Source organism: Cherax quadricarinatus, chromosome 17, assembly GCF_038502225.1.
Source record: "Cherax quadricarinatus isolate ZL_2023a chromosome 17, ASM3850222v1, whole genome shotgun sequence".
NCBI classification, from domain to species: domain Eukaryota; kingdom Metazoa; phylum Arthropoda; class Malacostraca; order Decapoda; family Parastacidae; genus Cherax; species Cherax quadricarinatus.
Genome location: NC_091308.1, coordinates 11,250,559 through 11,272,023, shown reverse-complemented (window position 1 = coordinate 11,272,023; position 21,465 = coordinate 11,250,559). Strand labels below are relative to the sequence as shown.

General features: G+C 41.5%; 1 protein-coding gene across 2 annotated transcripts in view; it reads right to left on the bottom strand.

Moving 5' to 3' along the window:
• Nucleotides 1–8,464: 8,464 nt before the first annotated feature.
• LOC128686259 (thiamine pyrophosphokinase 1) overlaps nucleotides 8,465–21,465 on the bottom strand; it is a 60,572-nt gene continuing 47,571 nt past the window's right edge. For both annotated transcript variants that reach the window (XM_070085795.1, XM_070085793.1), the window contains exon 6: nucleotides 8,465–19,483. In XM_070085795.1, the coding sequence (XP_069941896.1) occupies nucleotides 19,248–19,483 (236 nt within the window). In that variant the 3' untranslated portion in view covers nucleotides 8,465–19,247. The remainder of the gene's footprint in view (nucleotides 19,484–21,465) is intronic.

Here is a 21,465-nt window from a genome sequence, read left to right as displayed (position 1 = left end):
ACTATATATATATATATACCTGGTAAGTACTTGAGGGCCTTTGCCCAAATCTGCACGTTGCCATAACATACTGGAGTGAGATACGGAAGTGCAAAATAAACCCAGTGAAAAGCATGGGTGCAGTGGGCAATAAGGGAACACTATATCAACATCCTTGGCCCCAGACTATTCAACACCTTCCCCTCAGGGAAGGTTCCTTGATGTTGGTGAGGGGCTCTTGATTTAGGGAATTGGATCTGTGCTCCAGTTCCCTGAATTAAACCTGAATGCCTTCCACATGCCCCCCCCCCCCAGGCACTGTATAATCATATGGGTTTAGCACTTCCCTTGATTATAATAATAATCAACACCTTACCCAAAAATATCAAACATTGCTGGGACAAGTGTAGAAGTCTTCAACAGGAAATTGGTCAATATTCACCAGGTGCCAGATCAACCAGGCTGTGATGGATATGTGGATCACCAGCAGCAACAGGTCGACCTTCATGTTTCTTTAGAGATGTATAGCCTATGTATGTTTAGCACATTCGTCAAAATAATTACAAAGTTGTCAAAAGGGTGAAATTAATATTTCATGATACATATACCCATCTTTATTATATGCTGTACACCAAATAACCAATTAATACAAAAATAGTTAAAATTTTACAATTAGTTATATGCATAGAAGCTTTTCCTATAAGCCACAAAGATAAATAAATTAAGGTATAGTATCAGAATACTATATATATATAAAAATTACATATACCTGAGTGTATGTGTGTGTAAAATTAAAAATAAATATGGTGAAACATCAAAGGATAATGAACATGCATCAATGAATTGAGAAAAACCCACCTGTTGACAGAAGCACAATGTCATCTGATCTTTTCCAGCAGTACAGCAAAAAGAAAAAAAATCTTGGTTTATATATTATTATTATAATCAAAAAGAAGCGCTAAGCTACAAGGGCTATACAGCGCTGCAGGGTAGGGAAGGAAGCAAGGGAATTGGATGGCAGAAGGGAGGGGGGATGATCAGCAGGTTACAGAAAACAGCGGGGCAGAGGATAGTACGGGGGTAGAGGGTAGCAAGAGATTGAAGTAGAAAGGGCTGAAGGTATCAGAATTTGTGAAGTAAGTCAGTTGTTGTCAAAAAGTCAATGAGAGAGTCCGGATGAAAGGTGGGTCCATCAGCGAGAAGGGAAGGTAAAGAGAGAGCAGCGGAGTGAAGACGACGACAGAGGTAAATTCTGCGTGCTCGTTGATAAAGTGGGCAGTCCAACAGAATGTGGCTGACTGATAATGGAGCTTGGCAATTCTCACAGAGAGGAGCAAGACGCCTCTCCATGAGATATCCATGAGCAAGACGAGTATGGCCAATGCGAAGACGGGAGAGAGTAGTCCCCCAACCTCGACACTGGTGATAAGAAGACGGCCAGTAACCTATACTCGGTTTAATAGATTGAAGTTTGTTGCCGAGCATAGTAGACCAACGTTGTTGCCAACGGGTGGGAAGATATTGCAGTAAAATAGTCCGTAAATGGAATACCTCTATAAGAAACTGGTAGGTCATGTACTGCTGACCGCGCAGCAGTGTCTGCCTGTTCATTGCCCTGTACGTCAACATGACCAGGGACCCAACAAAAAACAATATCTTTATGCTTGGTAAAGATGCGGCGTAGCCAAAATTGGATACGGAGGACTAAGGGGTGAGGTGTATCAAATTTTTGTATAGCCTGTAAAGCACTAAGGGAGTCTGAGACAACCACAAATGATGACACAGGCATAGATGCAATACGGATAAGTGCTGTAAGGATGGCATATAATTCAGCAGTAAAAATACTAGCCAAAGATAGTAAATGCCCTTGTACGATGCTGTCCAGAAACACTGCTGCAAATCCTACGCCGTCAGAAGACTTAGAGCCATCTGTGTACACAGCAATGGCATGAGAATGAGAGTGAAAGTGGTCAAGAAAAAGAGAGCGGGAAGCGACCGTAGACAGTTGGGCTTTCGAGCAAGGGAGGGAGAAAGAACAGACTCGAACAGCTGGAACTTCCCAGGGGGGTAGGGAAAAGTGAGATGCTACATGTACATAGAAAGGTGGTAGTTGAAGAGAAGACGAGAGCGAATGAAGGCGAAGAGAGAAGGGACGGAGTAAACAGGGGCGGCGAATAAATAAAGAATGTCTACTAATATCAGTGACCATTCTATAAATGGAAGGATTGCGGAGATCATGAGAGCGTACATAGTAGCGCAGGCAATGGGCATCACGGCGATCGGATAAGGATGGAACGTTCACTTCTGCATAGAGGCTCTCGACAGGGGAAGAGCGAAAAGCACCAAGGCATAAACGTAATCCTTGGTGATGAATGGGGTTAAGGCTAGAGAGAGTAGCAGGAGATGCCGCTGAATAGATCTGGTCACCATAATCAAGTTTCGATAAAATAAGGGTGGAATGTAGGCGAAGGAGGGTTCGATGATCAGCTCCCCATGAAAGATGAGCAAGGGTTTTAAGAAGGTTCAGCCGGCTGTGACAAGTTGCCTTCAGAGAGGTAATGTGAGGTTTCCAGGATAACCTACGATCAAAGAGGAGGCCCAGAAACTTGACTGTATCACGTTCAGGGATACGGGAGCCATAGAGGTACAAAGGATGATCGGAGATGACAGAGCGTCTAGTGAAAGTGATTTGGTGGGTTTTAGTGCTGGAAAATTTAAACCCACGTGTGGTGGCCCAATTGGAAACACGGTCGACTGCACGTTGGAGAGAAACTGTAATGAGGTGACAGTCAGCGCCTGCACAGGCAATAGCGAAGTCATCAACATAGAGTGATGACCAAATATTTGATGGAAGACTAGAGGCCAAATCATTAATAGCAAGGAGAAAAAGTGTTGTGCTCAGAACACATTCCTGGGGGACACCTTCAGCTTGGATAAAGTCCAGGGAGAGCACATTATTAACCCGAACACGGAAATGCCTGTCAGTTAAAAAGTTCTTAAGGAAGGATGGTAGACTGCCTCGAAGGCCTAAGGAGTGGGCTTGGGCTAAAATATTATACCTCCAAGTTGTGTCATATGCCTTCTCAAGGTCAAAAAATATGGCAATAACTGAGTGGTTATTCGCAAAGGCATTACGAACATACGTATCCAAGCGTAGTAAGGGGTCTATGGTAGAACGTCCCTTACGAAAGCCATATTGACGAGTGGAGAGACTGTTGTGTGTCTCTAAATACCACACTAAATGTCTATTTACTAGGCGTTCCATTACTTTGCAAACTGCACTGGTAAGAGCAATGGGACGATAGTGGGAGGTTTCATGCCCCGTAGTGCCTGGTTTGCGGAAAGGGAGAACAATGGCAGATTTCCACAGCTGTGGAAGAACTCCTTGTGACCAAATAAGATTGTAAAGGCGTAATAGGACTGCAAGGGCTGACTGATGTAAATGTTGTAGCATACGAATATGAATGTCGTCGGGCCCAGCTGCCGATGATCGACAAGCTGAGAGTGTTGCCTCCAGTTCTTGAAGTGTAAAAGGCACATTATACTGTTCTTCTCTGAGAGAAGAAAAGTCCAAGGGTGCTAACTCTCTGGCAGACTTTGAGGAAAGAAATGAGGGGCATAGATGGAGTCCCTGAGAAATACGGACCAGATGATTGCCAATTTCATTGGCAACATCTAGTGGGTTTGCTATATCAACACCGGCAACCCGCAGAACAGGAGCCAGGTCAGGAGAATATTTACCACTCAGTTTTCGTACTTTTTTCCAGACTGCACTCATAGAGGAAGCAGAGGTGATGGTGGAGACATAATCTCGCCAGCAAGTGCGTTTAGCATCACGGATGACACGGCGAGCGATCGCACGCTTCTGTTTAAAATCAAGGAGTCGCTCTGTGGTTCTATTGTACCGGTACCTGCCCCATGCAGCGCGTTTCAAACGTACTGCACGAGCACAAGCAGGAGACCACCAAGGCACGCATTTCTGAGAATGCCTGCCCGAAGTTTGGGGTATAGAATGAGAAGCTGTGGTGAAAACGGAGGACGAGAAGAGGTGTAAAAGCTCATCGATGGAGGACGAAGAAGGAACCTCTTTAAAAACAGTTAGGTGTGAGTAAAGGTTCCAATTTGCCCGATTAAATTGCCAGCGTGGGGTGCGAAGAGGTGGCGAATATGAAGGGGAAGTAAGAATGATTGGGAAATGATCACTGTCATGTAAGTCCGGGAGAACAGACCAAGTGAAGTCTAATGCGGCGGAGGAAGAGCAGACTGAGAGATCGATGCAAGAGAGAGTATGAGTCCGAGGATCAAAATGGGTGTGAGTACCTGTATTTAAAACATGGAGGGGGTGGGTGGCAAGAAAAGCCTCTAACTGAATTCCACGGGAATCACAGTGAGACCCCCCCAGAGGAAATGGTGGGCATTAAAATCACCAAGTAACAGAATCGGTGGCGGTAATGACGAAACAAGGAAGGCAAAATCCGGAATAGATAATGCCCGAGAAGGAGAGAGATATAAAGAACAGAGCGTATACCACCTATGTAAGTGGATACGGGCTGCTGTGTAATGCAGCGAAGTATGAACAAATAGCTGATGGTACGGAATATCAGTGCGGAGAAGAAGGGCACTTTCATTAAAGGTCCATCAGGAAAAGGATCTGAAGAATACAATAAATTATAGCCTGAGATGTGAGAAATAACAGCAGAGTGTAATTTTGGTTCTTGTAAGCAAACACCAACAGGGGCAAACTGGGAGAGTAACATCTGAAGCTCACCCCGATTACCCCTGAGGCCGCATATATTCCACTGTAAATAGGCCATGATTGGCAATGATAAAGATACTTGAAATCCGCAGGTAAGGGTTCCTACGGACTAGAAGGGTTAGAAAAGTCCACATGTGGAGGCAGTGGAAAACGTTCAAGCAGCGAAGGAACGGTGTGCTGTGAAGAAAGGAGTTGCGCAGATGGAGCAGAGGAGAGAGAAAGAGCGGAAGGTGGATCAGTGTCCATTGATGGTTTGGTCTCTGCAATATATTCAGAGATTGCTTCAAGTGTTTCGGAATTCAGAGATGTCGTATGGGAGACAATATTGGGAATGGTAGGGGAAGGATGAGTAAAGATTGGAACTGTATTGGACTGTACCAAGGTAGGGGGGGGCGAAAGGGTGGAGGGAACTGGAGAAGCGTGGCAGGGGACAGAAGAGGCAGGAACCTGGGAGGTGGCAGAAGAGGAAGAAACTTGGGAGGGAACAGGGGAGGAAGGTACAGTACGAGGAGGAGGGTGAACCTCTACACTTGTAACTGAGCCAGTGAGAGGGGAAGAACCAGGGACAGAGACAGGGAGGGTAAAATGAGGAGGTGGAAGATGGGTAGGAGGTGTTAATGGACCTTTTTTTGACTTTTGAGAAGTAGAGGGACAATTGGGAGGAGGTGTCGTACGAGGTCTCGTCGATACTGAGGCTTGTGAGAGAGAACTCGAAGAAGCGAGATTAGACTGAGGCGTTGAAGTAGGGACGTCTGAGCCGAGGACAGCAAAAGGATTAGATACAGGAGTGATTATGAGAGAGGTAACCACAGAGGTGGGTGAAGAAGATGGGATACCAGAAGTGGGGGGACGTTTTGAAACACGGGAATAAGAAACACGTAGGAGTCTCCCTTGGAGGCGGAGATGAGAAACTGCCATGGCATAAGGGAGACCTTCTGTCTCTTTGAGGTAACGGATTTCCCGCTCGTTTAAATAGACCTGACAACGGGGAGAGTACGAAGGGTGAGCCTCATGACAGTTAAGGCAAGAGGGAGATTGATTGCAAGACGTATTAGAATGGTCATCGGCACCACAGACTGGGCATTCGGCGATAGATCTGCAATATTTTGCTGGATGGCCAAATCGCCAGCAATTTCTACACTGTTGTGGTGTAGGGATCACCTTTCGAACTTGTAACCGATGTCCTGCTATATAAACTGAGGATGGGAGTTCTCGGCTGTCAAAAGTTAAATGAGCCACATTGCTAGGGTATCGTCTCCGCCCATGGGCAGGAAGAACGTAAGTGTCTACCTTGAGGATTGGGAGATCTTGGAGTTCCAGCTGTTCAAGAATGTCAGTGCCACATGTCTGGAAATTTTGTTGAACTATGGTATGGGGCAGAATGACGGTACCACTACAAGAATTGAGGGAATGATGTTTTTCAAGAGTGACAGGAACAGTATCGATATGGGAAAGACGAGAGAGCTCATGAGCCTGGGTAGCATTTTGTATGGTAATGATGCGCGTACTGCTCTTAAGAGCATGAAAAGAAATATCTTTACCAACATGGCGTAGGAGTGCCTTGCCAATACTATGGTCAGAGGAAGTTGGTCGTAAAGTGAAGAATTTAGTCCATTGTTCAGTCTGAAACTGAGCGTGGAAAGGTAGTGAAGGACGTGTCGATCGTTTCTGAGAAGAACGAGAAGGTGGAGAAGTATCATCAGCAGGTAATTGTCGTTGGCGTTTAGGCGTGGGACCAGAGTTGGTCCGACGTGGAACGGGTCGGCGATTTGAAAATTGCCGCACCGTAGAGGGAGAGGCCGGAAGCATAGTCAGAGGAGAGCGAAGGTCCGATAAATCGAAGGAGTCAGTCGAGGCCTCAGTACCTGAAGTGGGTGAGGAAACAGCACCGGCAATAGGTACAGAGGCATGAGGAATGTCTGAAGAGTGGTCCAAAGACGAGGCGGGGTCAGAACGGGGTGCGGTATCAAGAAGGGGCCCGGGGGTACCAGGTTCATGGACTAGGGCTGCCATGGTTAGGTTACTTCTTTCTTTTTGTTTTTAAGAAAAAAAAAGAAAGAAGAAAAGAAAATAAAAATAAAAAAAAGAATAAAAAAAGGGGGGACCGGGGAGGGATAGTTCCTAGGAGGAATGAAAGGGCCAGAAATCTCCCTCCGCGCCCAAGAGGACCTCAGCACCGCAAGTAGCGCAGATGCAGCATGGAACCCGTGCCATACCCTACCCATCATGTTAGTAAACTAACAATCCGGGATAGCAACCTCACATCTGCCGAGCTACCTCGGTGGACAAAAGAGAGGGCGGCCGGATATCCGCCACAAAGCATACCTCCTTCGGCCACCACCCCCGGAATCCGAAAGGTGGCTTCCAGAGATACACTCGTCGCCCGAAAGACACCCAAAGCTACTCCGGGATACCAGAGAGGGATCGGGACATCCCCAGGCGATCCAGATTCCACGGCAAACTGCGCCACCGCTAAGAACCTCAACGGAATGGGATGGGCCCCGGTATCCTTTCCCCTACCTAGGAACTAGCCCGCCTGTGGGAGAAATCCCAAAGGACAAAAAGAGGAAGGGCAAAAGGGAGGGGTGGGGAGGAGGAGGAGGAAAGGAAAAAGGGGAGGATGGGATAGGGGAGGGGAGATTGGGGGGTAATTAGGTTCGGTCTGAGGAAGAAGACCGATAGGTCTAATTCCTCAGACCAAGAGCCTCTTCACCACGCCAAGGAGCCCCCCTTGAAGAGGCTTGGTTTATATATAATGAGCAAATATATGGATCAGATGTGTGTTAAGTGAAGGGGTATACAATTTAAATAAAATAACTGGTTACCAGGTAGAATATCTTCTCAGCACTTCCAGTTGTACGATATGTAATTATAGGCTGGCAGGCTCCTGTGTGGGGTCAGGCAGTGATGAACTTCCTTCTGGAACAGGACTATCTCTTCACTGTGAATTTACTTGGTTTGTATGCCACTGTGTGGTAGTATTTTCTTTGGGAGTTGGCAGAGTTACTCTGCAATAGTTTTGGAAATAAATGGTATAAAATACCATTTGTGTAAGCCTTCCTGAATGAAGTAATCAGGGGTTATAACCCAATATTTTAAACTTGTTTTTGTATGGTGTTAATTTCTAGATTTAAAATTGGGCAGCAAATCCACAATGCTTGACTTGTGTATAGTAGTTCACAGGCTTTCTGTAAACTGAAAATAATCTGATAACCATTAACTAGGTATGCATATAAACTGTTGCCGACTTGACACTACCTTAAATTTAATGGAATGAATTTAATTTGTAGAAAAAAATAACTTAGGATAACAAATTAGATGATTTCCTAAGTACAGTGCAGCCTCTCCTCACTTAGCAACGTATTAGTTTACCAACAACTTGGACTTCTGACGGGCTCTCTGACCAGCATGCACACCTAAATAGTGTATATTAGAGCCAATTTCCTCTATTCTGTTTATTACAATACACAGCCCCTTTCTCTTACCACAGTCACACCAAATTGTTCATTTTTTTTAGCAGCTACTCTATACAAATCAAGAAAAGGATGGTGTTCAGTTAATTTTTAAAAACATTAGAGATTTGAAGCCTAAGCTTGTTAGATCAAGAAATTTCCACAATACAATAGTTAAAAATGTTGTGATTCAGACCACTTATCTGTGAATGCTTACACAAAGCTAATCAAAACTATTATAACATACTTCCAAAAACTCCCAAAGAAAACACCAACCAAATTAATAATTCCCTTCCACATTGACATATAACACTAACTATATCCTTAAAAAATATACAAGTATCATGAGACAAACAAATGATAAGATACTAATGTAATCAAATCAACTGACAAGTGTGTAATTTTGTCTATACATTGGGCAGATGGCATCAATTGTATAAAATAAAGGTCCATGAACTATGACCAAGAGAGCTCTGCTTTGTTCCAACTCCTTAAAAATCACACAGGATAACTGGGAACAAAGCAAAGTATAATGCAAAACAAAAAACACCCAGAAGAGAAAATCAAAGCTGGCCTAATTGAAAAAAAAAAATCGATACCTCAAAAGGATAATTAATTTCTGAAGTGATTTAAAAATTTACAACCACATTGAATTAAATCTCTGTTCTAGACTTGAAGATTCCCATGGTCTGTGTACACACAAGTGTCTACCAGCTTTTAATTACATCTGACAAAACCATTAGAGCATGCAGCTTTATCTAATGTCCAGCTACTTTGCTCATTGTCTGATTAAATTTAGTGGCTTCCCTCCCAGTCAACATACACGTGGCCCATTTATTTTCTCCTGAGTACTGTTCAGTGTTGATGACACTATTCAGAGCAGGAGACAGTGAAGCTGAAACAGAGACTGTTTACACCCTGCATAAAGCCAATCATTTAAACTACTGGGAATGTCTAAAAGTGCTGAACATGAATTCTCTGGGGTGAAGGGATCTGTGATAATAAACTACACATGGAATATGCTCGAGGGTCTAGTCCCAAAACTACACACTACCATAACATACTGGAGTTAGAAAGTAATGGGAGGAAATGCTCTTACTGTGCCTAGTGAGTACAAACTATTCAGCATTCCACCAGAATGTATCAGAAATAAATATGGGCAGAACAAGTCTGCCAGCAGGCTGCCAACAACAGTCTGGCCCGTGACTGGATTGTGGAGTAGGAAAACTCTTGGAAATGGTTACATGAATATCGCAAGCAATACCTTTTTTTTTTAACTTTCCTGTATGGCTGAAGATCTGAGAGATCAATCTATATATTTTTTTTTTTTTTTTTGCACTTGCAGAATGGGTGAAGGTTGAACTTGTAGCAAGCCATTCCTAAAACTGGCAGGCTAGTGAGCTATCCCCTGAACCATGTCAGCACAATAAGATTTGCCCAAAGCAGTATATATCTGTACACTAGGAAGGTTAGCATGGCACCACCTACTGTGACCACAAATGCACTTTTTTACAGATGAATCTTGTACCAGCATTACTGAAACATGTTTTACATCAAGTTCCTTCAAAGCTGCTGTGAATGACACTCAAAATCATAACAATCTGAGTGTAAACAACTCGCAGAATTGGAGGGGTTCAAACCACATATTTTCATGTATATGTATAAAAGAGATAGACAGACATACACACACTATGGAAACAATCACAAATGATAAAAAAATGCAAAACAAGCTATAGAGGGATGAACAAAAAGAATGACTAGTCTTAAGTACCATTCACTGAATAATAAATACAACCAATCACCAAATAATACAACCCTTCACTGAGTAATAAGTTATGGAATGAATATCTACACAATGAACATGACAATTTTATCTAAAAATAAAATCTGACATTTTTCACTTAGACTACGTATTAACTCCAAAGCTGGAAGATTAGCTGTACATGATAATACAAGGCAATAGTAGTGTTGCATCATAGATTAAAGAGGCTCTCTGGCAAAGTATTTTCTTACTGCCAAGTTTGCTTTCATTGAAGGTTCTCTTTTAGCCTGTCATAAAATATAAATTTTGTTTTGTTTTTTATTCTGGTGTAACTTCAACTCTAGGTAGGAGATGGCCAGCATATTGAAAAAATTAATAACAACAATAATTTGCTCTTATTATGTAGTAAACCACAATCCTTTCCTGACAATACAAAAATAAGCAGAAAATTCTGAATGCACTTGGGAACTTCAGTATTATCTGTTGTGACATATGCAGTCAATGTCAATATAAATATAAAGTTCTAATCCTAACAAAACAAATTAGTGCAGTACCTATGAACTAATATGGGTCTTCATCAAACCTACACCTCATAGAAAGGTATAAAATGAGGAAGAAAACAGAAATGAAGTACTATACAAACAAGAAAGGGCATTGAAAATATCTAACAAGGGTAGAACTTTCAATAATGGGTTGATACTGGACAAATTTAGATTTAGACAGCATATAGGAAAGTGCTGGTTTGGCAGTAGAGTTGCAGACAAGTAAAATGAACTGCCCAAAAAAAAGGGGTCAATGAAGCCAATATTAACACTAGATTAAACAAACACAAGAGTAAGAGAGGTGTGCATCACTGAACACAGACCAAACCAAAATAAGCATTAGTTTCTTCAGTAAAAGACAAAAATTGTACTAATCAGATATAAAAAAATCTTCCAATGAACAATGGGAAATACAATGTTCAGTGGTGACAGATTTCAACCAACTGGATATGAAAGTTAACTCAACAACAAATACTATATCGGATAAAAAAAAAAATGCTTTCAGATATTGCAGAAGAGAGAGAAAAACCTCAAGACCTATCAATATTAATACAGTATAACACAACCTAATGTTTAGAGATTACAATAAAGCAAGTGTAGCCAAGGCTTGGAAGTTGATAACAGGGATTTTGAGAACTTTAAAAACAAGAAATGGTATACTACTCTTAACAGTAACAGCACATACACTATCTCATTTGGAATGTAAACTGTTCTATTCTCTTATCTCCTTTCAAAACAAAAGAAATATCAATGCTAGAAAGTACAAAGGGAAGCATTTAATGAAATACTTAAATTACAGTACTGGGACCACCTCAAAACTCGGAATGTTCTCTCTAGAATAGAGATGAGACAGATCTTATAATCCATAAACCATGATCGCAGGGATAGAACCTGCGATCAGAGTCTCAAAACTCCAGACCGTCGCGTTAGCCACTGGACCAGTTAACCACAATAAGATTCGTCCAACTAGGTATATTTCTACACCATAGGAAGGTTAGCATAGGCACCACTTTGACCACAAATGCAAGTTTTTACAGACGAATCTCCAGCTGGCGTGGCTGTGACGAACTCTAGCTCAAGTCCCCTCAAAGCCATTAACATGACCCACGAAATCGTAATGACACGATTGCAAACAAACCATACCAGTGGCTAACACGACGGTCTGGAGTTTTGAGACTCTCTGATCACGGGTTCTATTCCCGCCTGTGGTATGGTTTGTTTGCAATCGTGTCATTACGATTTCGTGAGCCTTATAATCTACGTATAGAAAGTTACGGTACTCAAAGGTCCAGCCACAAAAATGCATATGTACTTAAATAGCAACTAGCTACAAGAGATATTGCAGAATAAACAATAAATAATAGGGGAACTACAAACACTATCAGAGAACAATGTCTCTACATTTGAGTAGTGCTGTACGACCCTTGTGAGTTTAGCGCTTAGTTATGATTATGATAATAATTCTACATCTGTGGTTCACAATTTTTCAACCAACAAATATAAGAAAAAATCATTGCCAGAACATATGTAGAAGGCTTCAATGGGGAAACAGAAGTCCTGCATAAGCCTGATCAGCCAGGTCATGATAGCTATGTTGACCTGTGGCTGCAACAGCTTAGCAGAATAGGTTGTCATTAAAAAATTTGTTCTATAATGTATAAAAACAGTTGAAAGCTGTCATGTGTATCAACAGGACCTGCTTACCATGGACCATTAGGCCTACATCAGTGTTCCAATATTCTTATATCCTTTCAATACAAATGATGTACTGCACTGTAAGACCTGAATGCTTTTCAATACATCATTGTTAAAGGCAGTCAAAAACAGCTACACTTATTGACAAACATATTATTCATATTTATTCATACCCTGATATTTTTGCAGCCTTTCAACAGATTGATCAACCTCTTAGAGAAAATAAAAAACTGTGGAGGAAAAAAAAAGCAAATGAGGGTATGGGAACAAATTTACCAACTCTAATGAAAAACTGGCTTAAGTACTTGGAGAAAGAAAAAAATATTTCCAAAACCTATAGCAAAATCTCTTGTTTAAAATAAATCCAGCAAAACTGTCTTGTAATCAGTATCATACAACAATACTATACATTCCCTACTTTAAGCCTGGCTGTGTGTGAAAATAATAATATAATGCAGTGTAAAAAAAAATGATAAAATATGGTATGCATACCATATATCAGTGATAAAATGCACTATAAATAAAAATCCAATGAATACAAAAATGAACATATCATAAATATCTAAACTTCCGGTGCCAAGACTGATATACAAAACATTCCATGCACTTGCCATCTGACTGTGGCCTCAGAGGTGTTCTTCAGATATAGTTGAAACCCACCTGTATGCCCTTGCAACAGACACTACAACCAGAGAAAGGAAATTATGTGAATTACACAACACTAACCTATTAAAAAGTCCAGTATTCCTGGCAGGAATTACATAGGAGATAACAGCAATAAATCATGAGGGACTAGGAGATAACAGCAATAAATCATGAGGGACTAGGAGATAACAGCAATAAATCATGAGGGACTAGTCTCCATGCTTCAGTCTCAGTGGGAGTAGTGAGTTGTTACATAGTGCTCTATGTATTCCTCATGTCTTGTAACAGAAATATCACTCATCTGCATGTCAAAACAGTTAGCTTTATTTTGTCTGCCTATAAAACAGCCCTGACAATTCTGATGTTTTTTATTTTTTTTATTCTTTCCCAGGCCTCTAACATGGATGCTAGATTTGTGCAAATGTTAAATGATAGTTTTGAAGACACTGTAGTTACACAATGTCAATTTTCTGCATCAATCTCACCTGGGGAGGGGGGGACTAAAAATCCAAACCACTAAACTAATCACAAGTTCAAATCTAAGCCATCCTGCTTTCTCTTCCTGATTAGATGGCAACTATCTCCCTAATCTTGGACTTCTTGATGATGAACGTTATGGTGACACTAGACAATTAACTCCCTAACCTTCCTTATGATAACAGGTAGTATTTACATGATTGCTTAGCGTGTTAGGTTTAAGGTTTTTTAACTACACAATGGACAAAGAGATAATTCACCAAAAATGGGGATTAAATTAAACTCTCACGTATATACCCTGGAAGAGCTTTGTGTATAGACCACTTTTATACCCGCTGATGAGCCGGATATCTTACAGAGACTTTTTTAACCCTCCTGCTTTGTAAAAATGCCTGATGGGTAACAAGTCAGGAAAGCATCTATGCACACTTACATTTAATGAATAACTGTACAATGAATTTGCAAATCATGTACGATAAACTATGTTATTATTATTGAATATATGTTGGCAATACAATACTGATGCAACATTTCTAACCAAATACAAAACGTATTAACCCTTTCAGGGTTGTGACCCCTGCTCTTAAACTTGCTCTCAGGGTTGCAAAATTAAAAAAAAAAAAAAAAAATCTTATGAAATGGTAGAGAATCTTTTTCTGAAGATAATAAAGCAAAAAGTACAAAATTTGATGGACAACTGGCAAAATTACATGTTCGCGAATTTTGCTGTGTCGACATTAAGCATCAGCAATTTCATCAAAGTCCGACTTTAGGCCAATGCCATTGTTCCAGTTGACCAAATTCTTGGCTATTTTGCTAGTATGTCCTCCACTGTATCGATTGAGTACAAGAAACTGCCCACTGAACTATTTAAACTACCCAACTACTGGGTAGTTTAAATAGTTTAAATTCTGCAGCACTGCATGCTGCAGAATTTTTTTTATACAGTGCACACTTACCACATAACCCCATTCTCTCATATCTAGGCCCAAATTTACCACTCACAGCTTATCTGAGCGAGCTGAGCTCATGGCATTGTAATACGGGATCGACACTGGCTTCAAAGCCGTGATACAATGAGACTGACCCTGAATGTGTTAAGGAATGGTTGTGTATGTACCACTGCACAATGATGTTAATGGCTCAGATGATGAAGTGAGAAGTAAGATACAGGCATATTTAAACTACAAAAGCAGATACACAAAGACTGAATTATTTTAAAATATTCAGCTGCTTTTATATAATAAACACCTGTCAAACATATAAAATTACATAATCAAAGCACTGAGGCATAAGCACAAATATCAAGCAATTTACACACATACCAATAAGAATATACAGTAAACTGAAATAAAGCCTGCTTCTGAAAAGATGGCAATTGAATGAATAATGGAGCATGTGTTTTCTTCTTTGGGTCACTCTGCCTTGGCAGGAGACAGCCTGAGTTAAAAAAGAGTATATACAGTATAAAAAAAGATTTACAAGAATTTTTCAATATGACTTGATTCTTTTGTAAGTGATAATGCATGTGCATTTTTGTGACTGACACAAAATGGACTTTATGGCACTTATCGAGATGTTTCATCTACCGGAACTTTATCAGTCCATAAAGGTATAAAGAAATAGAGATGGCCAGCGTGTTAAAAAATATAAAAGTTATATTATATCAAATTACATGTACATATTATTTTTTTCAACATGTTGGCTGTCTTCCACCGAGGCAGTGTGACTTTAAAAAGAAATAATCGTGACTTTAAAAAGAAATAATCACTTTCCCCATCATTCACACAAAATTGCTGTCTTTGCAGAGGTGCCAAGATATGAGTTTAGATGTCACTCCAAACAGCCGATATCCCTAGCCCCTCCTTAAAGTGCAGGCACTGCACTTCCCATCTCCAGGACCCAAGTCTGACAAACTGGTTTCCCAGATTCTCTTCACAAAATATTACTCTGCTCAAACTCCAACAGCTTGTCAGGTCCCACAAACCATTCGTCTTCATTCACTCCTAACACACACACACATGCCTGCTGTATGTCCAGGCCCCTTGCACACAAAATATCTTAATATACAGTCTTATAAAAGTGAGTTCTAGTAGATCAACAAGAGCTCACTGAAGATGGCAATCATTCTTGAATGGTATTCATACTGTATTCCCTTCTCATCCTTCCTGAAGCTGGGTTACCTCTATGTAATGTGGAGAGAGAACATAGAATGAGCTTGGGAGACTACTGTCATGAACTGGGCTGTGGGGGTGTTGACCCCTGGAACACTCTCCAGGTAAAATACAGGCCATGAATAAAGAGCCAAGCATCATCTTAGGTTTAAATCAATAAGATTTTGTTAGTAACAAATAAGATTGATGGGTGGGGATGTTGTAGTTCAGCAGATCATTTGAATTATTATGTCCGTGTGCATCTGGCAAGGTAACTCTCAAATGACGTTGAATGTGTTTCCTTCTTCGGGTCACCCAACCTTGGAGGGAAATGAACTGTGTGGCAAAAAATACTGCAGCACTATTTCTTCCCAGTGCCTGTTTATTAGCATTACTTACTTCCCTTCTTGTATGAATGAACCTCCTGTTACTTGCCTGCACAGGCACCAAAACAGCACTCAATAGGCATGTAATGAAATTTTAAACTGTGACTACATTTGTTAAAGGCAATCTTGCTTCTATACACATACAGTGGATCCCGGATTAAGATGTCATTGGATTAAGTAATAATCAGATTAAGTAACGTTTTTGTGTCAAAATATTGGCTTGGTTAATGACAATGAACTTGGTTAAAGTCATTCATCCCGAATGTGTCCGTGCGGTGTGAGCGGCCCAGATACTCCATTTACAGCCAGTGTGCCACTGTTTACAAGCCAGTGAGGACGATTCCACGTGTACATGTGTTACACTTTGTATTATTCCATTGTTTTTAGTGCTTGTAACTGCTAAATAAGCTACCATGGGCCCAAAGAAAGCTTCTAGTGCCAGCCCTTTGATAAAGAGGGTGAGAAACACTATAGAATTCAAGAAAAAGTTTGTAGAAAGATACAATAGTGGTGGTGGTAGAGTTTAGTAGTGATGATGGTAGTGGTTGTGATGGTAATAGAGGGTGGTAGTAAGGGTCAACAGGTATGTTGCAGTGTTCCTGCTTTCTTATGTAGACCAACCAGGGTACTTCCCCACACACCAGCCAGGGTACTTCCCCCACACACACCAGCCAGGGTACTTCCCCACACACCAGCCAGGGTACTTCTCCACACCAGCCAGGGTACTTCCCCACACACACCAGCCAGGGTACTTCTCCACACACCAGACAGGGTACTTCCCTACACACACACCAGCCAGGGTATTTCCCCACACACACCAGCCAGGGTACTTCCCCACACACCAGACAGGGTACTTCCCCACACACATGATTTGATTTGAGTGGGACTTGTGCATGAGTGAATAGAATTATCAAAGCTTATTGCTTGGGAAGCATTGCAAATTGGGTTGGGCAAATACGATTCTGTTAGTGGGATGGTTTGCAAAGGACCTGCCTAGTATGGGCCAACAGGCCTGCTGCAGTGTTCCTGCTTTCTTACCTGCAAACAATTATGGATGAACATCACCCTGACACAGCTGCTGCAGGCCGTGCTGGCAACATCTACAATGACAATGTTGTGTCCTATTTCAGGGAAATCTTAAAGAGACACCAGAAACAGAGCTCTCTGGACAGATATTTTGTGTGACAGGGTTCCAGTGACTCTCAAACTGGTCCTAGTGGCATTGAAAAACAAAGAAGGGGAGTAACCCCAGAAAAGAACTTGGTACCTGAAGTCCTTGTGGAAGGGGATTCCCCTTCCAAACACTAGTATACCTCCATCCTCTCCCCTCCTCCCATCTCATCACTCATCAATAAGTCTTCAATAAAGGTAAGTGTCATTTTAGTAATGTTTTACTCTGCATGTCTCATTGTTTTCTGTGTAGGGAAATGTATATTTCATGTAAAAAAATTATTTGTTTATACTTTTGAGTGTCTGGAACAGATTAATTGGATTTCCATTATTTTTTATGGGGAAAATTAATTTGGATTAAGTCAGATTTGGTATAAGACATGCTCTCTGGAATGAATTAATTACGTTAACCAGGGGTCCACTGTATTTGTGTTTGTCACTGAGAGAAGCAGTGACTCCCTCACTTGTTTACACAAGTCAAACCAGTATGTAGAATTCTCTGACAAATCATTTAGGCTTTTCTTAGTCTCTTAACACTTAAGGAATTTTTATTTCAGGATAATGGGGTGGCATATTTTAATTATCATTAGGATCAGATAGAATAAAAAGTCACAGTGCCATGTCTGGAACAATATACAAGTAGCATGTACCAAGGAAAGGGAAAATTAATGAGTCTGGTACAACTTGGACCACTTACAAGACACACTAAAGTGAGAAGGAAGGCCAGAATACATATAGGAGATAAGAAAGGGGAATAAGGGAGAAGCAATGGCAGGGGAGGAGGAAGAGAAGAGAAAGAGAAAGAGAAAGAGAGAGAGGAGGAGGAGAATGAGGACGAGGACGAGGAGGAGGAGAATGAGGGCAATGACGACAAAAAGAAGTGTTAACCATGCTGACACTAACAATGCTCTTTTCTGTCATGTTAGAGATCTTTGGTCCAAAATCTTTCTACCCTTCTTCTAGACTTCACAGATGCCATCTTGTTGAAGCATCCCTTATACACAACATTCCTAACATGAATCTTAGTCCTGGCTTTGTCTCTGTTGATGCCTGCCTTTCTCATTGCATTCCCAAATGCTCTAAACTTCAGAACACTCATGACTTAACCTTACCTTTGCCTCTTCCTCTCATCTCTTCACTTTTCCTGTATTTTCATTAGCTTTCTTGTCTTCTGCCTTGGTAGGTTCTGTCCTTTGAAGGTTTTGCCCACAAGGTTTTTATCCTATGGCCATAGGCCAGTATCTCTCCTGCAGTGTTCCTTTGTACTCTTGTTCTTATGAAATACTACCACCACTACTACCACTGTATTTTCCTGCATATAAGGTGTGCATTTTTCACAAAAAAGTCTTCAAAAATCATTCTGCATCTTATATACTTAAGGTCATAGTCAAGGGTAGGCTTTGGGTTACTCTTCAGCAGTTGTTTACCAATGTTAGGTTACAATTGCTTGGAAACATCATCTTATGTGTCTCATATGCTCATGCACCTTGTATGCCAGAAAATACAATACTTCTATTATTATTTCTTTATTACTACTGCACTATCTGCCATAATTTTTCCTAGTTTTCCATTTATCCTACCTCTGCTTCCTTCTTGTTTCTACCTCTGCGGCACTACTATTTTTATACTACTACTATTACTACTACTTCTGTTATCACTACCATATCTCTCTTCCTTCTTCCCCTGCATCCTCCTATATATTCTGACCTTCCTTTCTTGCTTCAGTGTGACTTGTCAATGGTCCAAGTCATACCGTAACCTTGTCATTACTTTCTCTCTCTCCTAAGTGCGTGTTATTTGTGTATCATTAGGTACATGGATGCATTATGGGAAGGGGATGCACTTGTAATCTGCATGTTGTTGCTCAGCTGAGGATGAGACATTCCCAAAGGTAAAAAGCAAATATACATAAAGATAATAATAGTTCTGAAATCATTCTTGGCAAAGATGAGAACCATACAGGCACAAACAAGACAATGGCAGGAGACGCAGACTTAACACAGTGAATCAAAAGTAAATGTACTACAGTGCAATTGAACTAATTCCCATCAATTCATCAGAAATCAAAAAGTGGGCCAAATGGCTAACATTTCCTCTATACATCTAACTCAAATAGGTAATTAATATTTGAAGAAAACATCTGTAATCTTAGCCAACAATTACACAAATCTTTAAGTGTTTTAAATTTCAGCTGAAGAATTTACATGATGAGACTTGCTTGAATGTTGCTTTAATTGCCATGAGTTGAAGTGGGGCAACCAAGACAATTTACTTCTGAGGTTCCTTTACTGGGAAACCTGGAAGATGTGTGATCTTCTATTTCCTGCAGTGTGGGAGCATGTTCTATATCCCAACCCATGGTCCAGAGGAGAGGCTGGGAAGTTGTCACTGTGACAACTCCATAGCAGATGGGATCAAAGGTATTAGAAGTGCTCACCACATGTCCAAATGCCAATACTTGATTGTCTGTTGAATAAGATAACATTACTATTACCAAATTACTACTGCATAATTAAACAGTGGTCCCCTGAGTGATGAAAAGGTCTTAAATGGGGTGATGGTTGAGGGTGTGTTGGAGGGGAGAAGTGAGGGAGGGAGGGAGACTGTATATGTACTAGATGTGGGTAGCAGGAGACTGTAACAATAAGAGTATAAATATTAAGTCTACTTTCCTTTACCATTCTCTGCCTGCACTATCCTACCTGTCCTACCTTCCAGCCCAACCCTGTCTTGCCCTGCTTGTTCTACCTTGCTCTACATGCCCCAGCCTTACCTGCCTGCTCTTCCTTGCCCTATCTGCCCTGGCCTGCCCTACTAGATAGGCCGTCTCCCACCAAGGTAGGGTGTCCCAAAAAAGAAACACTTTCACCATCATTCACACAATCACTGTCTTATCAGTGGGACACAGATACGACAGTTCAGATGCCCCTCCAAACAGCAAATATCCCAAACCCCTCCTTTAGAATGTAGGTACGTACTGTACTTCTTACCTCCAGGACTCAAGTCCTGTTAACCGGTTTTCTCGAATCCCTTCACAAAATATTACCTTGCTCACACTCCAATAGCTGATCAGGCCCCAAAAATCATTTGTCTCCACTCACTCCTAGCTTACACGCTCACACAAGCCTGCTGTATGGCCAAGCCCTTTGCACACAAAACCTTCTTTATCATCCCCAACATCCTTTCCTAGGACAACCCCCTACCTTGCCTTCCCTCCACTACAGATTTGTACACCTTCCAAGTTATCCTATTGTGCTCCATCCTCTCTAAATGACCAAATCACCATAAAAACCACTCCTCAGCCCTCTGGATAATATTTTTAGTAACTTCACACCTCCTAATCTCCAAACTACATGTCAAAAATATCAAGCATAGCATACGTGCTAAAAATATCTAGCATAGACAGGACTCGCAGCGATGGTTTTAAATTGGAAAAATTCAGATTCAGGAAAGATATAGGAAAGCACTGGTTTGGTAACAGAGATGTGGATGAGTGGAACAAACTCCCAAGTACTGTCATTGAAGCTAAGACGTTGTGTAGTTTTAAAAATAGGTTGGATAAATACATGAGTGGGTGTGGGCAGGTGTGAGTTGAACCTGACTAGCTTGTGCTACTAGGTCAGATGCTGTGCTCCTCCCTTAAGTGAATGTGACTGATCTGACTAGGTCAAGGCATTGGCCTAAGCTGGTGGGAGAAATGGACCTGCCTTGCATGGACCAGTAGGCCTGCTGCAGTGTTCTTTCTTTCTTATGTTCTGCACAATATTTACACCACACACTGCCCACAGAAATGGCATCTCCAACCTCCTCCTTGCTGCAACATTCATTCACTTGCTCAACCCCCCCCCAACACACACACACAAGGGGGTCACAACTGGAAGTTCAAGACTCAGATGAATTACAGGGATGTTAGGAAGTATTTCTTCACTCACAGAATTGTCAGGAAGTGGAACAGTCTGGGAAGTGATGTAGTGGAGGCAGGATCCATATGTAGCTTTAAGAAGAGGTATGATAAAGTGCATGGAGCAGGAAGAGTGACCCAGTAGCAACCAGTGAGGAAATGGGGCCAGGAGCTGAGTCTCGACCCCTGCAACCACAATTAGGTGAGTACACACACACACAGATAATCAGGCTGAGGAAGGAAGGAGGGGAGCTCACAGGGTATGACCAAGAAGTATGTGAAGGGCTCAGCTCGCAATTCAGGGAGGTATTCACAGTGGAGACAGAGAGGCTTCCAGCAAACCAAGGTGGTAGGGTGCTGGACACACTGCACACAACTGAGGAGGTGAAGAAACTTTTAGGGGAACTAGATACCTCGAAAGCAGTGGGCCCAGATAATATCTCTCTTTGGGTCCTGAGAGTGGAAACAGATGCACTCTGTACGTGTGCCACTCGCAATACTCTTTAATAAATCTGTTGAAACAGGGCAACTGCTTGAGGTGTGGAAG